The sequence below is a fragment of the Molothrus aeneus genome, chromosome 3 (assembly GCF_037042795.1).
Source record: "Molothrus aeneus isolate 106 chromosome 3, BPBGC_Maene_1.0, whole genome shotgun sequence".
In the NCBI taxonomy this organism is placed as follows: Eukaryota; Metazoa; Chordata; class Aves; order Passeriformes; family Icteridae; genus Molothrus; species Molothrus aeneus.
Window position 1 is genome coordinate 102,522,731 of NC_089648.1, and position 16,746 is coordinate 102,539,476.

General features: G+C 38.4%; 1 protein-coding gene across 2 annotated transcripts in view; it reads left to right on the top strand.

The window, feature by feature from the left end:
* KLHL32 (kelch like family member 32) overlaps nt 1-16,746 on the top strand; it is a 122,378-nt gene that overhangs the window by 32,106 nt on the left and 73,526 nt on the right. For both annotated transcript variants that reach the window (XM_066547511.1, XM_066547512.1), the window contains exon 4: nt 15,975-16,082. In XM_066547511.1, the coding sequence (XP_066403608.1) occupies nt 15,975-16,082 (108 nt within the window). The remainder of the gene's footprint in view (nt 1-15,974; nt 16,083-16,746) is intronic.

A 16,746-nucleotide genomic window follows, 5' to 3' on the forward strand; every position in this document is an offset into this window, starting at 1 on the left:
TTTTTGGAGGAATTCTTAGACAAAACTTTCAGATTTTCTAACCCTAAAGTCATTTATGAAGAACTCATTGCCATGTGAAACTTGCCAGTATGGATCTGCTGCTGGCCCAGGCTGAACCAAGCAGGGGAGGATAGTAGCACCTCTGTAATCTGTTAAGGGGAACAAAAGGTACTGTACAGATGTAACTGTGGCCAGAGAAGAGCAGGGTGAGAATATGGCAGATGAAATATGCGCAGAAGGTGAGACAGGAGGTGCTCCATGTGCTGGAGCTGATGTTCCCCTGCAGCCCATGGTGAAGACCATGGTGAGGCAGCTGTGCCCCTGCAGCCCATGGAGGTCCACGAGGATGCAGAGATCCCCTTGCAGCCCCTGGGAGATAGCCTAGCCAGAGCAGGTGGATGCCTGAAAGAGGTGTGTGGAACCCTGGGAAACCTGTGCTGGATCCTGGCAGGGACCTGCAGACCCGCGGAGAGAGAAGCCCATGCTGGAGTTTCCTGGCAGGACTTGTGACCTTGTGGAGAATCCAGGCTGGAGCAGCCTCTCCTTGGAGGACTGCACCCCGTGGAAAAGTGACCCACATGGCAGCAATTTGTGGAGAACTGTTGCCTGTGGGATGGACTAACACTGGAGAAGTTCATGGAGAACTGTCTCCCCTTGGAGAGACCCCACAGTGCAGCAGGGGAAGGACTCTCCTTCCTGCACAGTAGCAGAAACTGCTGGTGATGAACTGACCATAACCCCCATTCCTTGTCTCCATGCACTGCTGGGGGAGGAGGGAGAGCTGAAAAGGAGGAAGAGGTGCAGGGAAATTGTTTTTAAGGTTTATTTTACTTTTCACTATCCTGTTCTGGATTTATGAGAAAGCAGCTTTGGTGGGTGCCTGGCATCCAGCCAGCATTAGTCCACTACAGTCTTTTTTCCAGGTCTCCAAAACTATGTTCAATTCTATGCAGGACTCTATCAAAATGAATAATTTGTTTTTACTTTTTTGCCACTATTGTAAAATAGCTTCTATAAGAGTCTGAGTGTTTGCTGTCCATGGAGGGTTTGTATAATTTTCTGCAGTTTTGTTCTGTGTCTACTTTGATTAAATTGTAGTGTTTTCTTGAGCAGTATGTTTTCTTAGAAATTGATACTTATGTCTTTCTTTTACTGGAAAGAAAAGTTTGTTAATGCTTTAGAAGGATAAGTAAATGTTATCCTTCTAAATGTCATTTTACAGACTGGGGCAATTGACCCACTTGTGTGAGGAAGAGTGGACAGAGAAGGCCAGAAGTTTCCTTATCAAATTTTTTTTGAGATTATAGTTTGGAGTAAAATCTTTTGCTTTTCTAAGACAAGCTGGAGACCTGAGCTTCAGCAAAATACTTAAAGGCCAGCCTTCTAGGGTACCAGCAGGCCTTACATGCTTCCTGTTGGTATAGTTAGTCTCACAGTTCCAGCTGTGCAGAAACATTGAAATTTAAATCCTACGAGTAACTCCTTGTTTGGATGTTTGTTACATTTGTACACCAAAATTTTGTGGGTTTTCTCTTCATGAAAGAAATCCCTTAGGGTATTGGATACAAAGACACTGTACACAAAGTTAAACTGCAAGATTAGACACTTGAAATTTAGGAATTTTAATTTATTTTCTGCTCCTGAAGTACTACTTCTTTCAAAAGGTCCTAAGGAATATAATAGTTATCTCCATACTCTAAAAGACTACTATAAAGAATTGTAAATATCTATTTTTATGTGTTCTTTTTAAAGCAAGAAACATAATTTTAGACAAACTTTTCCATATTGACATGCAGTGATTTGCCATTTGTCTCAATCTATTGCACTGAGACAAGGCAGTTGAGTTAATATGTGTAACTGTGATAGCTCTAGCAAGCTAAGTCATTTCCAATTAAAAGATTCCTCTGCTTTTTTCCCCTCTGGGAGCAAGATGAAATGTTACTGCATGACTTCATTAGTAGGCATTTACAGTGTTGGCAGGTGATTATATAACCTCAAGATTTTCTTCTACAAAATGCATTGGTTTTACAGTCAGAAAAACTCTTCTTCCCTGCTTTTCATTTGAGTGGGTTTTTAGTTGCAGGACTTTGATCTTTCTCAAAAAGATGCAGATTTTTCATATAATTTAGATGAACAATTATATCAATTATCTGGAATAGATTTTTAAATGTCAATAATATTCTGATTCTTTTTCTACAAGGAGCATGCTCAACTCTTAGAAGAATTTTTCTTATCTGAAATGAACTAGCGATAATAATTTTGCACACAGACTTTCTACTACTAACTGCCACAGTTGGTTCTTAAGCAGTTTCTTCTCAGGGGTTTTCTGTGCTCTCTTTCCTGCCCATTGTCAGATAGTTTCTTCCTTTGTCCACAACATTGCTGATTGTTCATATTTGACAGTATATTGCATTGTTTCATGATAAGGCTAAGGAATTAATTTTTATAAACCAATCCCTGAGGACTGAAAGGGTGATTGATGCAAATAGCTTTTGTAGTCCTGTTATATCAATCATAAAGAGGAAAAAGCTCTCCCTGATATGTCTTAGAGATAGATCTAAAGACCTAGTTCTGAGAAATCAGGGTTACCTGCTGCTTTTGCAGTATAGTGTAATTTTGTCTTTCAGTATTTTACAATTGCTATGTGTCAACTAAAAAAACCAGTATCTTCCTTTCTATTATACCCTGAAAGTGATGCTACTTAGAAATTGTCTTTCCAGATAACCTTTAAAAATGTAAGCTCTTCCCATTGGGCCAAATCAGCTCTGTTCTTCCAAAGAGTAGTTCTGCTTGCAGTCCTTCCCTAGCCCCAAGCCACATATGGATAGGTACGGCTGCTTCTAAACTTCCTTCCTGGAACACAGGATAAGGAGCAATGGCCAGAAATTTAAATAAGAGAAGTTCCACCTCCACCTGAGGAAAACTTTTCATTGGGAGTAGCATAGCACTAGAATGGGCTGTCCAGGGAGGTCTTGGATTTTGTGTCTGGTTTTGTGAACATGTTACTTATATGCCACCTGTTAAGAGTGAGAACTCAGTGCTGCTTGCTTCTCATTAGAAAGAAAAGAACTTGTCTAAAATAGGAGGAGGCCTGGAAAAAAATGGAGTTAGTTTACTAGGATAATATGAAAGTTTAAATACAAATTAGAATGTTACTACTAATTATTCAGTTATTCCAGTTACAGTTAAGTGTCAAGAAAGCTGCACATTCCTTCACTTCTCAAAATATTGTTTGATATAGACAATTCAATTGTTTTACTACATTAAATCAAAGCATTGGAAGTAATATAGCATGGACAGGTGTGAGGTGTCTTTTATAATGTTCATCTGAACAAACTCTTTTACTTCTGCAGTATATACAAAAATGGTTTGCAAACTTTTTTAAGGTTTCTAAATAAATACTTTAATATTCTTTGAAATGAAAAAAAAAAGGAAATGTATCTGGGTTATTTTATTTTGTTCATCCTTATCTTTGTATTTAATGAGTTTTTATTCTGTGAGGCTCTGAAGCAATTTTTCTTTGCTGCAGACAGAATTCCCACTGCTCAGCAGTGTTGGTTCTGACAAAAACATCTACAAGAATATTCTCTTTTCTGAATTCTGTGTTCAAATTCCCAACAGTTTTTATTCGGCCTGCGTAAATATGTTTCTGTTGCAATTCTCATAGTTCATGAATTAATTCATTGCAGTTGTGTTGGATGATAGACAATATGTGGTGGTATCATCTTGGGTTTTTTAACTTTTCCTTTTTTGAAAACCCTGTATGGTAAGTGTGTGCACCATGGCTGTATATGGCAAAATCAGCTCTGCAGTTAGTGAGATAGGCCATAGCAGGCTGTGGCTCAGTGTCTCAGACTGGTGTGATAACAACATGTGCTGTTTGGCTACTGAACTGATGCCTTCTCTCAGTTTAAAACCAGGAGAGAAAGGAGTCATTACAGGCATGTTCCTCTGGTTGTCCATTTTCTTCACTATGTTCTTTGCTTGCTTCAGGCTACCTCAGTTCAATTTTGCAGTGCTGCCATAACAAGTATTCTGACTTTGGGCTGGGCTCAGCTGCATTTCTATGTGGCTTAGTGTTTGCCTAAGAAAACCAATTTATTGGGACAGGCCTGTGGCAGAGAAGCATTTTGTACCTGTGTTCTTCTCAGTCTCTATAGTCTGGTGAGGAAGTCTTGTGTTTCAGAACATTGTTGGATGCAGTAGATGCTCTTGTATATCTTGTAGTCTCTGTCAGTATCTTCCTACACAACCTTGGGAGAAATAAAATTATTCTGTGGGTGTAGTGAAGCTGAAAATACCCGAGGGAATTATTTGGGCAGCATATCACTTTAAGCTTCAGTGACTAGGACCCACATACCATTTTGATAACATGAGAAGTATCCAACAAAAGAGACAGAGAGGTGTTAGAATTTTTTAACATTCTTGAAATAGCTATTTTTCTTTTGGATACCCCCTCAGGGAGTGTTCCAGTCTCCTCTGTTTGTATAAGAAGCCCATTACACAGCAGTTCTGGCTTTTGTGTTGCACAACATGCTTGTTTGAAGTTTAGAGAATACCTGTCTTTTAATAAATTCTTCAGTTGCTTCATTGTCAACAGTGCCATTATTTTACATCCTTTTAACACCTTCATTTTAGTAGACTGAAATATAATGTTGGCTAATTGAATTCATGTCACTGTAGGCAGTGAATCTTGTAAAAGGTTGGATTCACTTTCACAGTGAATCTTGTGAAATCAGTGGAACCTTTGCATTTGACTGTCCTGAACTGCTTTGTAAAGTTCTGCTGGTTGCTTATCTTTGGCAAGAGTTAGTCTGTTTGAGTCAGCCAGGTTGCAAACTTTAGACATCAAAAACTTCTCTAAATCCCAGTCCTCTCACTGAATGACCTAATGTGTGAGTGGTGAATGGATCAAACTGCCTCTCAATCTAATCTCAATCACCTGATAGGTAATGCGTCAAAGGAGATGCCCTTAGCAGCCTCAGGTGAGAGCACAAGAACAGCCACACTGAGTTGGGTCATTGGCTTCTTGCTTTAGCAGCAGCTCTTTGTGATGTCTGGTGAAAAAGAATAAATCCAGGGTAAGTGTATGTGGTCTGTTCCAGAGAATTCCCCAGCTGTTTTCATCTCAGGGATATTTCAGAGCAGAGTGTGATTCCTGTCTGTTCAGCAATCCTTAATAGGTCTTTCTTCTAAGCTTTTATCTTCTTTCCCATTGGGCCTGTGTAAGATTTCTCGTCCACCTTACAGGGTGGCCAACTGCCTGTTGTGTGAAGCTCTACTTTTGTTTCTTGTCAGTCTGATTTCTACCAGTTTAATTTGTTTCCTTCTAGTTCTTCTATTGGAAAAGATAACCATTGGTTTTTCTCATGTCACTAAATCATCTCTTTCCCTGAAAACTCTTGTCTTAATCAGATCTCTTTAAATGCAAGCTGTGCAGGATGCTTGGGGAAGCTTCTTGCCCTTCTCCAAAGTTTTGACAGCTCTGGTATATGTTTTGTGAGCTGAAGGTAAGAGAATTGCATGCAGTAGGCAAGGTATAAACTTCTATACGAGCATAGGATTGATTTCTGTTTTGTTGTCTCTTGCAAAAAAAATTTCTAAGCTTTGATTACCTTTTAAAATTTTTTTTCCATTTTTATTGCTGAGTACTGGGATGATTTTTTTATTGAACTCATATGTTCATTTTTATAATTGCCATTTTAGAAGCCAGCTGCTTAATCCATGCAATCCTTTTACAGTTTATCACATTATCCATGCCTTTACTACTTTGCACAGCTTTGCCTTGATGGACTTTCTACCTGCAGTGCTCTTGCCCTTTTCCAGAACTGCTCTGCATATGTTAAACATGAGTTGCTCCGCAGGAATCATCACTCCCTGTGAAAACTTTCCCATCTTTCCTTGTTCACTGTTTTATGTATTCAGTCATTATGTACTCAGGCAAAGATCTCTCCTCTTTTCTCTCTTGCTTAGTTTGCCTTACAGGCATTTAAAGGCCTCTGTCAAAAGCTTTTTGTGAATCCACATTGTGAAAAAGCAATGGTTACAGCCCAGCATAACATACTCTTTGCCATTAGGTTGCATCCATGACTTCTATAAGTATAGAACACAAGTTTGTGTGTGTGTACGTGTGCGAAAATCAAATTATCATCTCCTCAAACATGTGGAACATTCTTAGCTACTGATGAAATAACCTGCCCTTCCAGGGCCACAGAGTTTCAGTTTTGCAAATAGGCAACAAATGTACACAAAGCCCATTTTATATAAAAATTAGGAATATTAAGACAATGTATTACATGTTCATCTGCATTTTCAGGAGCTCTTGTACCTGGCACTTAATCATCTACCTTGCCAGGGTTAGCTTTCAGCCAAGAAGGAATAGGTATCAAGCCTGTGGAATTTATGGGAATAATTAAATTAATGTTGTTGTGGTCTGTTAGCTAGGAAGCTCTGTTAGCTTGTTTGTTAGAGTTGAAGGAAAAGCCAAAGGATAAATGGGCATGGTTAAGTGCAGACAACTAAAAATAAAGTGAAGAGATGATTTTATAGAGGCATTTTTTCCAAAGGAAGTGGCTGATGGAGGGTAGAGCTTAGCTGGTGATGAAAACTACTGTGACAAATGACTGCAACATTAACACAAGCTTGGTTAGTCAAGTCATTCTTCTTTTATTTTGCAAATTGTTAAAATGTTTGTTTACTTTTTAGGTTTTTATCAGTAGAAGGGTATGAAAGAAAGAAAAATAGTCAGTAAGCTGGTTTTATTACTTTGCCTTTGTATGAAAGAGTTTAATAAATATGTTGGTGGGAATTAAGGGTGGCACTTCAGCAAAATTGTACTATATTTTTAATGGAAAACAAGATTTACAATCATAATGGAAAATAGAAATATTTTAAAGGATATGAAGGTTATCTAGTTCAAACCCTCATAAAGTGGGCCAGATGGGGAAGATATGTAGTGCAAACTCTCATAAAATGAACCATTTAAAATTTCAGCATTAGACTTTTCACATAACAGGTGTGCTTTTGCAGTTAGGATGCAGAAAAGAAGTAATTGCCATAGTTTACTATTGCTTGGAACATTTGGATGTCAGTGCCTAATGACATTGGCATCCCATTATATAAATGGCTTCTTAAAAAGGTAATTATAATAACAACTAAGATTGTTCCTATAGTTCTGTTAGATTAAGCCTTGCTGTACAACTGTTATAGTAGAGCCTGCATTCACTAAGGTGGGACACTTGTTCTCATGGTATTGTATGAAGTATGTTTTTAAAATGAAGTTCCTTAAAGGTGTCCAAGCTTGGATCATGGTTTTTCCTTGGAGACAGAAAAAAAAATCACAAGAAGCTTTGCCTTCCTGAATTAAATGTATTGTGGTAGTTAAAATGCTCGTTCATAAGCTAAGTGACTTTTATTGCAATTTTATTCTGGGCTTGCTTTTGATATCACTTGCTAAAATCATCGAAGGATGTGAACAATAGGCTTATGCATTCACTGGGAAGCATTAAACCAATTTAGGCCAAAATTTGCAAATGTGACTCATGCCTTTCTGTGCTTGACTGGAAATGCTGGGAAAAAAATCTGGTTTTAGTTATGCTGCTTTCTTTATTCTCCAAAAGGCAGGCCTGCTTATGGGTGTCTGTTGTTAGGATAGACTGTACATTGTTGGTGTTTTATGCAGTGCTTTGCACAGCAGTGTCCTTGCAATTCAGTTTTCTTGCATCTGCCTTAAAATAAACAATAATCTTGATATTCAGGACCACCTGTGGTGACTTATTAATTTTGAAATATTGGAACTAATAACTTTATTGTATCTGCAATAGTTCACAGTTTTGTGTGGTTTTTTATTCAGATACCAAGTTGCCTTGTTACAACCAAGAAAATCACTTTGTTCTTGATGGAATGTCCAATATACAAACAGGAAAAAAGTCTCACATCCTTAGGTTCTCTAAACAGTCAGGTAGTTCTTTATTGCAATTTTCATTACTTATTTTGAAGAATACTAAGAAAGGTACAAAAGATACATACTCTTTTTGTATCCAGAGTGTGACATAATAAGTGCCTTGTACATATCCTTGATTTGGTAAGCTCTTGGGGCTCTGTAATTATGTATCACTGTCTGACACTGAGGTACTAAAAGAAACGCCAAAGGTTCAGTGGAATTTGCTTTGCTAATGGTAATATGTGACACTTGAATACTGTGCATAAAATTGTATTGTTTGCTGCTCAGTTTTATTTCTTTAACTATATATTCTCTTAAACTATGAATGATGGCTGACCTTTCCATTTCATAGGATTCATTTTAGTTGCTTGGCAAATGCTTAAAAACCAATATTTAGGTAAATTTCATAGAGCAGATGAATTATTGTAGGCTCAGATATCAGTGACTGATGTTATGTGACATTTTCTTTGTGAATTTATATGGAACTTTTTTCAGAAGAATTCTGTAATGAGCTTCTTAATCATATTTCATGCAATTGGTATTGATGGATATGTTTTTCAGTGTTCAAGAGACTCCAGAGGACATGGCTGATTGACTGATGATTTGATTTAGGATAGACAGGCTTGAATTGGGAGGGAAACAAAGCTAGTTATAAGGAGAACAAGGCACGTTTTTACATGCTGTAAAGAAACATTTGCATATTAAATTGGTTATTTGGATAAGTATACATTGCACATCTAGAGCATAGTTGACATTTGATGTGGGCATGGTCATCTGTCAAAGCAGTGTTTTGACTCCTGTTCATAGATTCTGAATGTATTCTTTTTTGTTGTGATAGGTGAAAACAGCAAAGGAAAAATGACATGGCTTATGTAATGAAGAATAAGAACATGAAGCTAAGGACATCCAAAGGTTATTTCAGGAGTGATAGAACAAAGTAGATGAAATAGATTATGACTTATTTATTTAATATTACTGTTACATGAACAGGGAATTGCTATCTTTACCACAAACTGCAAAGTGTAATGTTTTGACCTGAAAAAGTTTATAGCCCAGATAGAAAAGAGTATGTCAGGACTGGATACTTAGTAGCCCAAGTGACAGATAAGCTGAGGTCCCAAATCAAAAAGAATGTACCACTGATCAACAGATCATTGATGCCAGTAAGATTTCTCACAGGATTGAAGTTACACATGAAATGAAAACAATCTTGAGGTATCACATCATAACTGAGTTCCCTGAGCAGTGTGGGAAATTGATCTGAGGTCTCTGAAGTGTTGGTTTACTTTCTTCATAGCTTTTCTGATGCCCAAGATGAGAAGTACAATCCATTTCCCATAAAAAAAAGGCTATGGAAAAGATGAATGTAGAATTAAATGCATTCCCCATATGATGTGGGAAGTAAATTTGAATAAAATACTGCCCTTAATGAAGATGCCAATCTATTTTAAAATATTTTTTGAAAGCACTCAATCCAGTATCATTTAATTGTGGAGGCAGAAATTTGAGATGACAAATCAGCTCTTCCCAGAGTAAAACAATACTAGATAGTGTTAATTACTTAGAAAATTCAGTGCAACAAGATGAATAGCTAAGGAAAACCTTGGTGACTTCATTGATCAGTTCTTTAGCAATTAATTTGCTAAGTGGAGGTAATTCTGAAGTATCCCAGGACATTATTATTGTGCAGCTAAGTCTGTGGTTGAGCAAGAATTTGTGTAGGTCAGGGCTATGCTTTGGTGGGAAGTTCCAAATGTTTGTTTTGTATTATAGTAGACTTGGATCTAGGGCTGCTGGTTGTCACCAAAGCTGTGTTTGAGAAATCAAAAGGAGGAAATGTTACTCTCAGAGTTACTGTGGGTTGCTGTAGCAAGCTCAGCTTACTTGTCTGTTTTTGAAAGCTTAGCTTTCTTTTGAGTGTTGCATTTAAAGTTGAATTAAAAAAAAATGGAAAGTGATGAACGTCTCTTCACAATCTTGCTGAGGGAACTTTGAGATATTGTAGAGGTTATTGCTATGCACTGATGCTGTGTACTTCTTTACTCCTAGAAGAGGGAAGGTATTTCTTGAAAGCCTCAGGTCACAGCAAGTAGTTACTTATGATTTCAGTCACAGAGCTGTCTTTTTAACAGCATAAGGCATAACCATTTGTTCATTTTACATAATTTACCTGTCTCCTGACACTGCATATGTTTTGATTCTGTTTCTTGCCTTTAAAAGGCCACTAAGATATGTGGAATTCACTGGCAAAATTTGCTTGTTTAAAGTACATACAACTTGGTTAAGTTGTTCTGTGGTCGTTTGCTATGATTGACATGGCTGTAAGGCTGATGTGTACAAATGAGGAAAAGCTCATTACTCTCATGGATATGGAACACCTGAGTAAGTAAGAAAATGACTCAAAGGCAAGGAGCAATTTGTATGTCACCACTGTGACAGTGAGCAATTTGTATTTTGGGGATTTTGACACACATCTTGTGTGTCTGTTACCCACGTATGTGTTCCTGGAGTGGTATGTTGTGAAGGAGTCCATATATGTTGCTGCAGTGCTGCCTGACTGGTAAAATCAATGTGTCTGAACATTTTAACAGTAATACATTATTCTGATTTGGTGTTATTTTACAGCTATTGTGCATTTTGTTTCTGAAAGCTAAACAACATGCTGAGCACAGGAAGTCAGATACAATGACTGTGCTAAACACCTTTTACTTTGACAATTTTGCCTGGTTGCATCAGATCTGCTCACATCTAAGTGTATACACCCTGTGGTTGTGTGTCATTCAGTTTTGAGCTCTTGTTCACTTTTGTATCCTATGTTTGTAGAAGAAATTGTTTTTATAAAGGTGCCTGAGACTGCTCAGGGCCAAGCAAGTTGTGTAACTACAGGTGTGCTCTGTGTTAAATGCTCACCAGCTTGCCACATTTCTTTGAAGTCAAGTTTTCAAGAGTCTGAGAATTTTTTTATGGCTTGAATATTTTTATCTAAGGACTGTGTGTTTTGTTTTCTTTTTCCTTTGGGAAAAGGAAAAAGCTTTGTTCTGTAGCTTTGTTTCTGTTTCAGGCCAAGATTAGAAGAAGAATGGAGGATTGATTCTTTCCTTCCTCCAAAAAGAGGAGCTATTAAAGTATCTGCCTGCCTCACAAAAATAAGGCCATCCAAATCTGTAGCAACTGAAATAAGTGTGACCTCAGGTGGAATTCCACAAATGGAATACATCCATTTGTGTCAGCATGTTGAGACCTGAATTTTGGAGGTGGCAAGTGGATTGTACTTAATTTGCATTGGGGCATTTGGTTTACTTACTTAAAATCTTAACTGAAATATCAGAATATAAACAATCAATCTATTTACCACAATGTTGCCTAATTATATGATTGGGTGGCAGAACTAGATCTGTATTATTAAGAAGCCAGAAAAAATTGTAAGTCCTCTCATCAGTGGGTTTTATTATAAAAGGGATCTTTGGTTAACAGTGGAACTTGTACTTTCAAGTCTCCTGAAGGTCTTGAAGCAGAAATGAGGCATAATCAAATAGATTTTATTTCAAGCTGAAATGTTTTAAAGTAAAGTATAATAGCATTGTTGAATTAAGCCAATAAATAACATTATTAACATTTCATGCTTAGTCAAATTTGGTAGCTTTTCTGATAGAGTTGACTTTGAGTTGTGCATTTGTCCAAATATTTTGTATTTCATTTGTTTTTCTTGTCTGTCACTTCTGCATTTACCTGAGATATTTATCTTATTGCCTTGTTTTTAATGTACCCAAGGGAAAAAGAAAGTAGTCTAGTAACCTTGTATTAAAAGCATGACTGATGGATCTATATAAGCTCACAAAACCTTAGAGTGTTTTCAGGGATGCATTTGAAACTGGAGTTTAACAGCTCAACTGTAACTCATTCTCCAGATACTGGTGAAGTCTCAAATCAGAATGTAATGGTCCATATTTTTTTTCAGCTGAAACTACAGTATTCAGGTACAGGAGTGCAAATTAAAGGCTGAGTTTGAGTTCAACTTCTGCCTATGGTAGAACAGATTTTTTTTTCATGCTGGATTAAACCTCAAAAACTATCAGGCTAACAAGGAAATTTGCCTGCTGGTGAAGGCAGTGTGGATCAGTGAGCAGTACAAAGTTCATTTAAGTGGGAGATTACTTTCCTGGAGGCTAATCAAGTTCAGCTGAATGTGAACTGTCTGAGGACCATTGCAGGCCTTGTCTTTTGATCAAATTCTTTGGCCTTGTTTCCTGAAAAATAGATGTAGCTCCTACTCAGTTTCAAGAACCTTCACAGAATATTTGAGGTGTGACTACCCCAGTGGACAAGGGACGAGCTACAGACATCATCTATCTGAACTTCTGTAAAGCCTTTCACACAGTCTCCCACAACATCCTTGTCTCTAAATTAGAGAGAGATGGATTCAATGATAGGATTGGTAGATGGAGGAGTAAGTGTTTGGACAGTTGCTTCCAGAGGTAAATGGCTTAGAGTTTTGATGGGCATCAGTGACGAGTGGTGTCCCTCAGGAGTCTGTATTGGGACCATAATTATTTAAAACCTTAATCAAAGTGATTGAGTGCCCCCTTGGCAGATTTGCAGATGGGTGTTGCAAGCTGGGTGTTGCAGTTAACACACCTGAAGGATGGGATGCAATCCAGAGTGTCCTGGACAAGCTTGAGCAATGGGCCCATGGGAATCTCATGTGGCTTAGTAGGACCAAGTGCAATGTGCTGCACCTGGGTCTGGGCAAACCCAGTATTAAGGCAGGCTGGAGGATGGACAGATGGAGAGCAGCCCTGCTGAGAAGGACTTGAGGGTGGTGAGAGGCTGGACATGAGCCAGCAATGTGCACTCACAGCCTGGAAAGCCAAACATGTCCTGGGCTGCACCCAGAGCAGTGTGGCCAGCAGGGAGAGGGAGGGGATTTTCCCCCTCTATTCTGTTCTCATGAGACCCCACCTGGAGTGCTACATCCTGCCTTGAGGTCCTCAGTATGTGAAGGACTTTGACCTGTTGGAGTGAGTCCAAAAGAAGGCCACCAAACTGATTGGAAGAAAGGTTGAGAGAATTGTGTTTGTTCAGACTGGAAAAGAGAAGGTTTCAGGGTGTGTGTCCTTTCATTATGTAGAGGGACTCTTCAAGAAAGCAGGAGGGGGACTTCTGATAAGGGCTTGTAGTGATAGGACAAGGGGGAAGGCTTTCAGTTTAAGTGAAAGAAAGTAGGTTTAGATTAGATATTAGAAGAAATCCTGTACTGTGAGGATGGCCAGAGAATTTGTGGGTGCCCTGGCCTTCTAAGTCTTCAAGGCCAGGTTGGGTGGGGCTTTCAACAAGCTGGTTTAGTGGAAGGTGCCTCTGTCCATGGCAGGGGGGTTGGGACTAGATAATCTTTATGTTCCCTTCCAACCCAGACCATTCTGTGATTCTCCACAAAGCCACAGTTTTGTGTCTTACTGGCAGCTTCTGATAGCCCACTGTACTCTTAGGCTGTATCTGTAGTTATAAATAAGGTGAATTGAGGGCTTGTTTTCTGGCCCTAAAAAGACTGGCATAACATGGCTTGAGACAATATGGCTAAACCTCTGTGAACATTTTGGCTTTGTCCATGCTGCCTATTTGGAACAGCCATAGCTTGAGTTATGTCCTGGGCCATAGTCTGGGCATTGCCTGGGAGAGTGCTAGTTGGCAGGGGTCAAAGCTCTGCTGGAGCTGTGCTTTTATGCACTGTGGGTGATTATGGACAGTGACTGAGTTAGTTGTCTGATCCAGCTGAGTTTACTAAATTATGTGTAGTAATAAATCCTGTGTGAAGACCATGTTGGAATCTCTGTGTTAAAATAATCTCCTTAAGGTAAAGTTAGTAAATGTACACAGAAGTCATATAGGAATGATTCCTGGTTTACAGATAGGATTCAGTCAAGTGTTTCTTTGTATTTGTAAGCTTAACCCATTGTGTGGGATATTATCCCTTGACCAGAATAAGAGATGTATTACTAACCACACTGTCTTTAGATGGTTCATATGCACAGGTCTGTAGTGTACAGGTTGTTACTGTAGCATGGTTGGAAGACACAAGAACGCACAGAGCATCTTTTACCTCTCAGCATTCCCAGCCTTTCTGCCGGCAGTTGGTGTCAGGGTTGAGGGTACAGAAGGTGTGCAAATCTACCCCTTGGCAGACAGGTGTTCCTTTGAGACTTTACTCTTTATTCAGGAATTGGTGTGTGAAAGGAATATTTTCGAAAATATTTATCTAGTAGTGAATTTCTGAGAAGAGAAACAAGAGAAGCTTATCTCTCCCAGACAGCAACTGCAGGTCTGCTTTTCCAGAGTAGGTGGCTGATGAGTACCTTGCAGCTCCTGGCAAGCTCTGAAGCCTCACATTAGCTACTAGATGACAACAAAATATTACATTTTTAATGGGTAAGAAAAGTGGCTGAACTTGTTAGAAGTTTGGGTTTTTTTTTTCTCCCTAGGTATATTTCATGGCTGTGTCTTACTGTATTTGTTTGATAAAGCTTTTAAACTATTTGTTGCTTCTTTTCTGTTGCCAGTTTGGAAGAAGCCCTGATATCACTTTAATTCAACAAAAATTGCAAAATCAGAAGGAATGACTGTGTGATAAATGTCATTCTTGTTTATATTGGATGATTTCCAGGAAACATATTTATGCCAAATTATGGTGTTTTAATGATGAAAAGTACTAATATTTTCTGAAGAGATTACCTATTTGCAGGAAGCACTCAGTTCTTGCAGTCACCTGAGTCTAGGTGAGACATGGAATAGTTTGGGTAAAGATGATATAGTCAGTCATATGCGCTAAATAGTTATTGAGGGTAGGGCTTATTTTTTCCCTTCAAATTCAGCACTGCTTTGTGGACAGACTGCACATATGAAATCCAGTGAGCTTGTTGACTGTCTCAGCTTCTGCAGGTATCAGCCAGAGTATAGGAAGATAGCAGACACAGTTATATCCATGAGAAGGGCTTTGTTACTGGAGTTCCCCAAGGTGTAGTGTGGTAGCCTCCCTAAAGACATTGAGTATAGCACAAAACCTACTGGGGATAAGTTTAGACTTTCTTTAGTAATGGCAGATGGCAGAAGTGTTCAGTTTATTTGTTCACAGTTTACTGCTTAAAAACTCTGAGTGGTGTGTTTTGTTAAAAAAGTGTGGGAGGGTGTCAAAGAATGGAGAATGGGGCTGATAATTAGGGAAGGAGTGGTAAGCAGAGGAAATGCAGCAGGAGTGCAGGTTGGGAGGGAAGAGTGAAGGGTAAAGAAGTCTAATGGGGATGAGAAGAAAAAGATTCTCACAAGGATTCACAGGACTGAGTATGATTGCTTCATTCCAGGGGGACAGGGAAGACAAATGATCTGGAAAGTAAGGCTGGATGAAAGGGAGAGTTGCTCTCCTCAGTGGTATATTCAGGGAAATTCCATAGCACCTTGCCTGTCTTCAGTTTAGACTTTATGATGTGAGAAACTGAGGCAATAACAAATAAAGGGAGGTTGTAAGTTTGGTGTCTGCATCCCCATCATTCCTCTTCATTTCATAAATTGACTACTGCATTGCTCATATTGTGGTCTAAGATGCTGATTTGAACAGGATTGCTTATAAAAGATGGTTTTAACTGCCTCTTCTTCTCAAGTGGTTGTGTATGGCCTATTCCTCCTTCTTATATACAGTGATACTATACATAAGTATTGCTTTTAGTGGTCCTTGTGTAGATTATTCTTTTCCCAGAGTCCAGTTACCTTTTTTATTGAATGATACCTTATTGTGTGACTGTTCTCACTGATTTCACCTGAATTACTTAATTAAGAAGTATACGTATATTGAAGAAAATTATTTCTCTCAGTTTATCTAGAATAAGTATTTATATTTCTTTAATAATAAAAGGACTCAGTTACAAGATTGATTGCTGTGGTGTTACTGAAAACTTGGTATAGATCTCATTCTGACTCTCAAGACTGCTGCTATTTGGAATTCTTATCCAAAATTGCTTAATGGCTATTCTGTTTTTTCCCATAGGCAATGTTCAGTCTCTGCATGGTTGAGAGTGAAGCTGATGAGGTGAATTTGCATGGTGTCACAAGCCTTGGTTTAAAACAAGCCCTGGACTTTGCATATACTGGACAGGTATTGTACAGTTCTTCAAATTAAGCGACACGATCAAAAGCAACTACATTAAAAACTGAGTATGACCTTTTTAGAGATAATAGAAAATATTTTTCTTGTGCACTGCTCAGTACACGCTATTTTGATTTAACAGATCTTCATTTTCATGTACTGTGGGTGGATTTTTTCTTTAGAAGGATTGTTTAATAAAAACTGCTTTATGTGCATCATTGTCAGGTAGGGAACCATGGGCTTGCAAGCCCTTTTTATGGTTCCCTGACTATTCATAAAATCTTAATGTGAGTTGAATCTCCTTGCTAAATTAAATGTAAAGAAAAGTGTCTCTCTTACAATAAATATTTATAAACTCTGCTGTGTTTGACAAATTATATAATTGAGGGGAAAAGTAGTCTCTTATTCTCTGGACAGATGCAGTTGAGGCATCTTTGTAAATGCTTATAGGTACTATACATCTGCATTTTGGCCCATTCATTATGGTACTTCAGAAAATGAAGAGTGATGCTCCTTTTCCCTCTGCCTCTTTCCAAATAAAAGCCTGCCCAAAACAAAAACAAACAAAAAAAAGAAATAGAAAAAAAGAAGTATTTATGGCATGCCATATCTCTGCACTGCATGCTTGGAGAGTGTTGCTGCGTGACTTTGTCTCAGTTCAGAGTTCATGGAT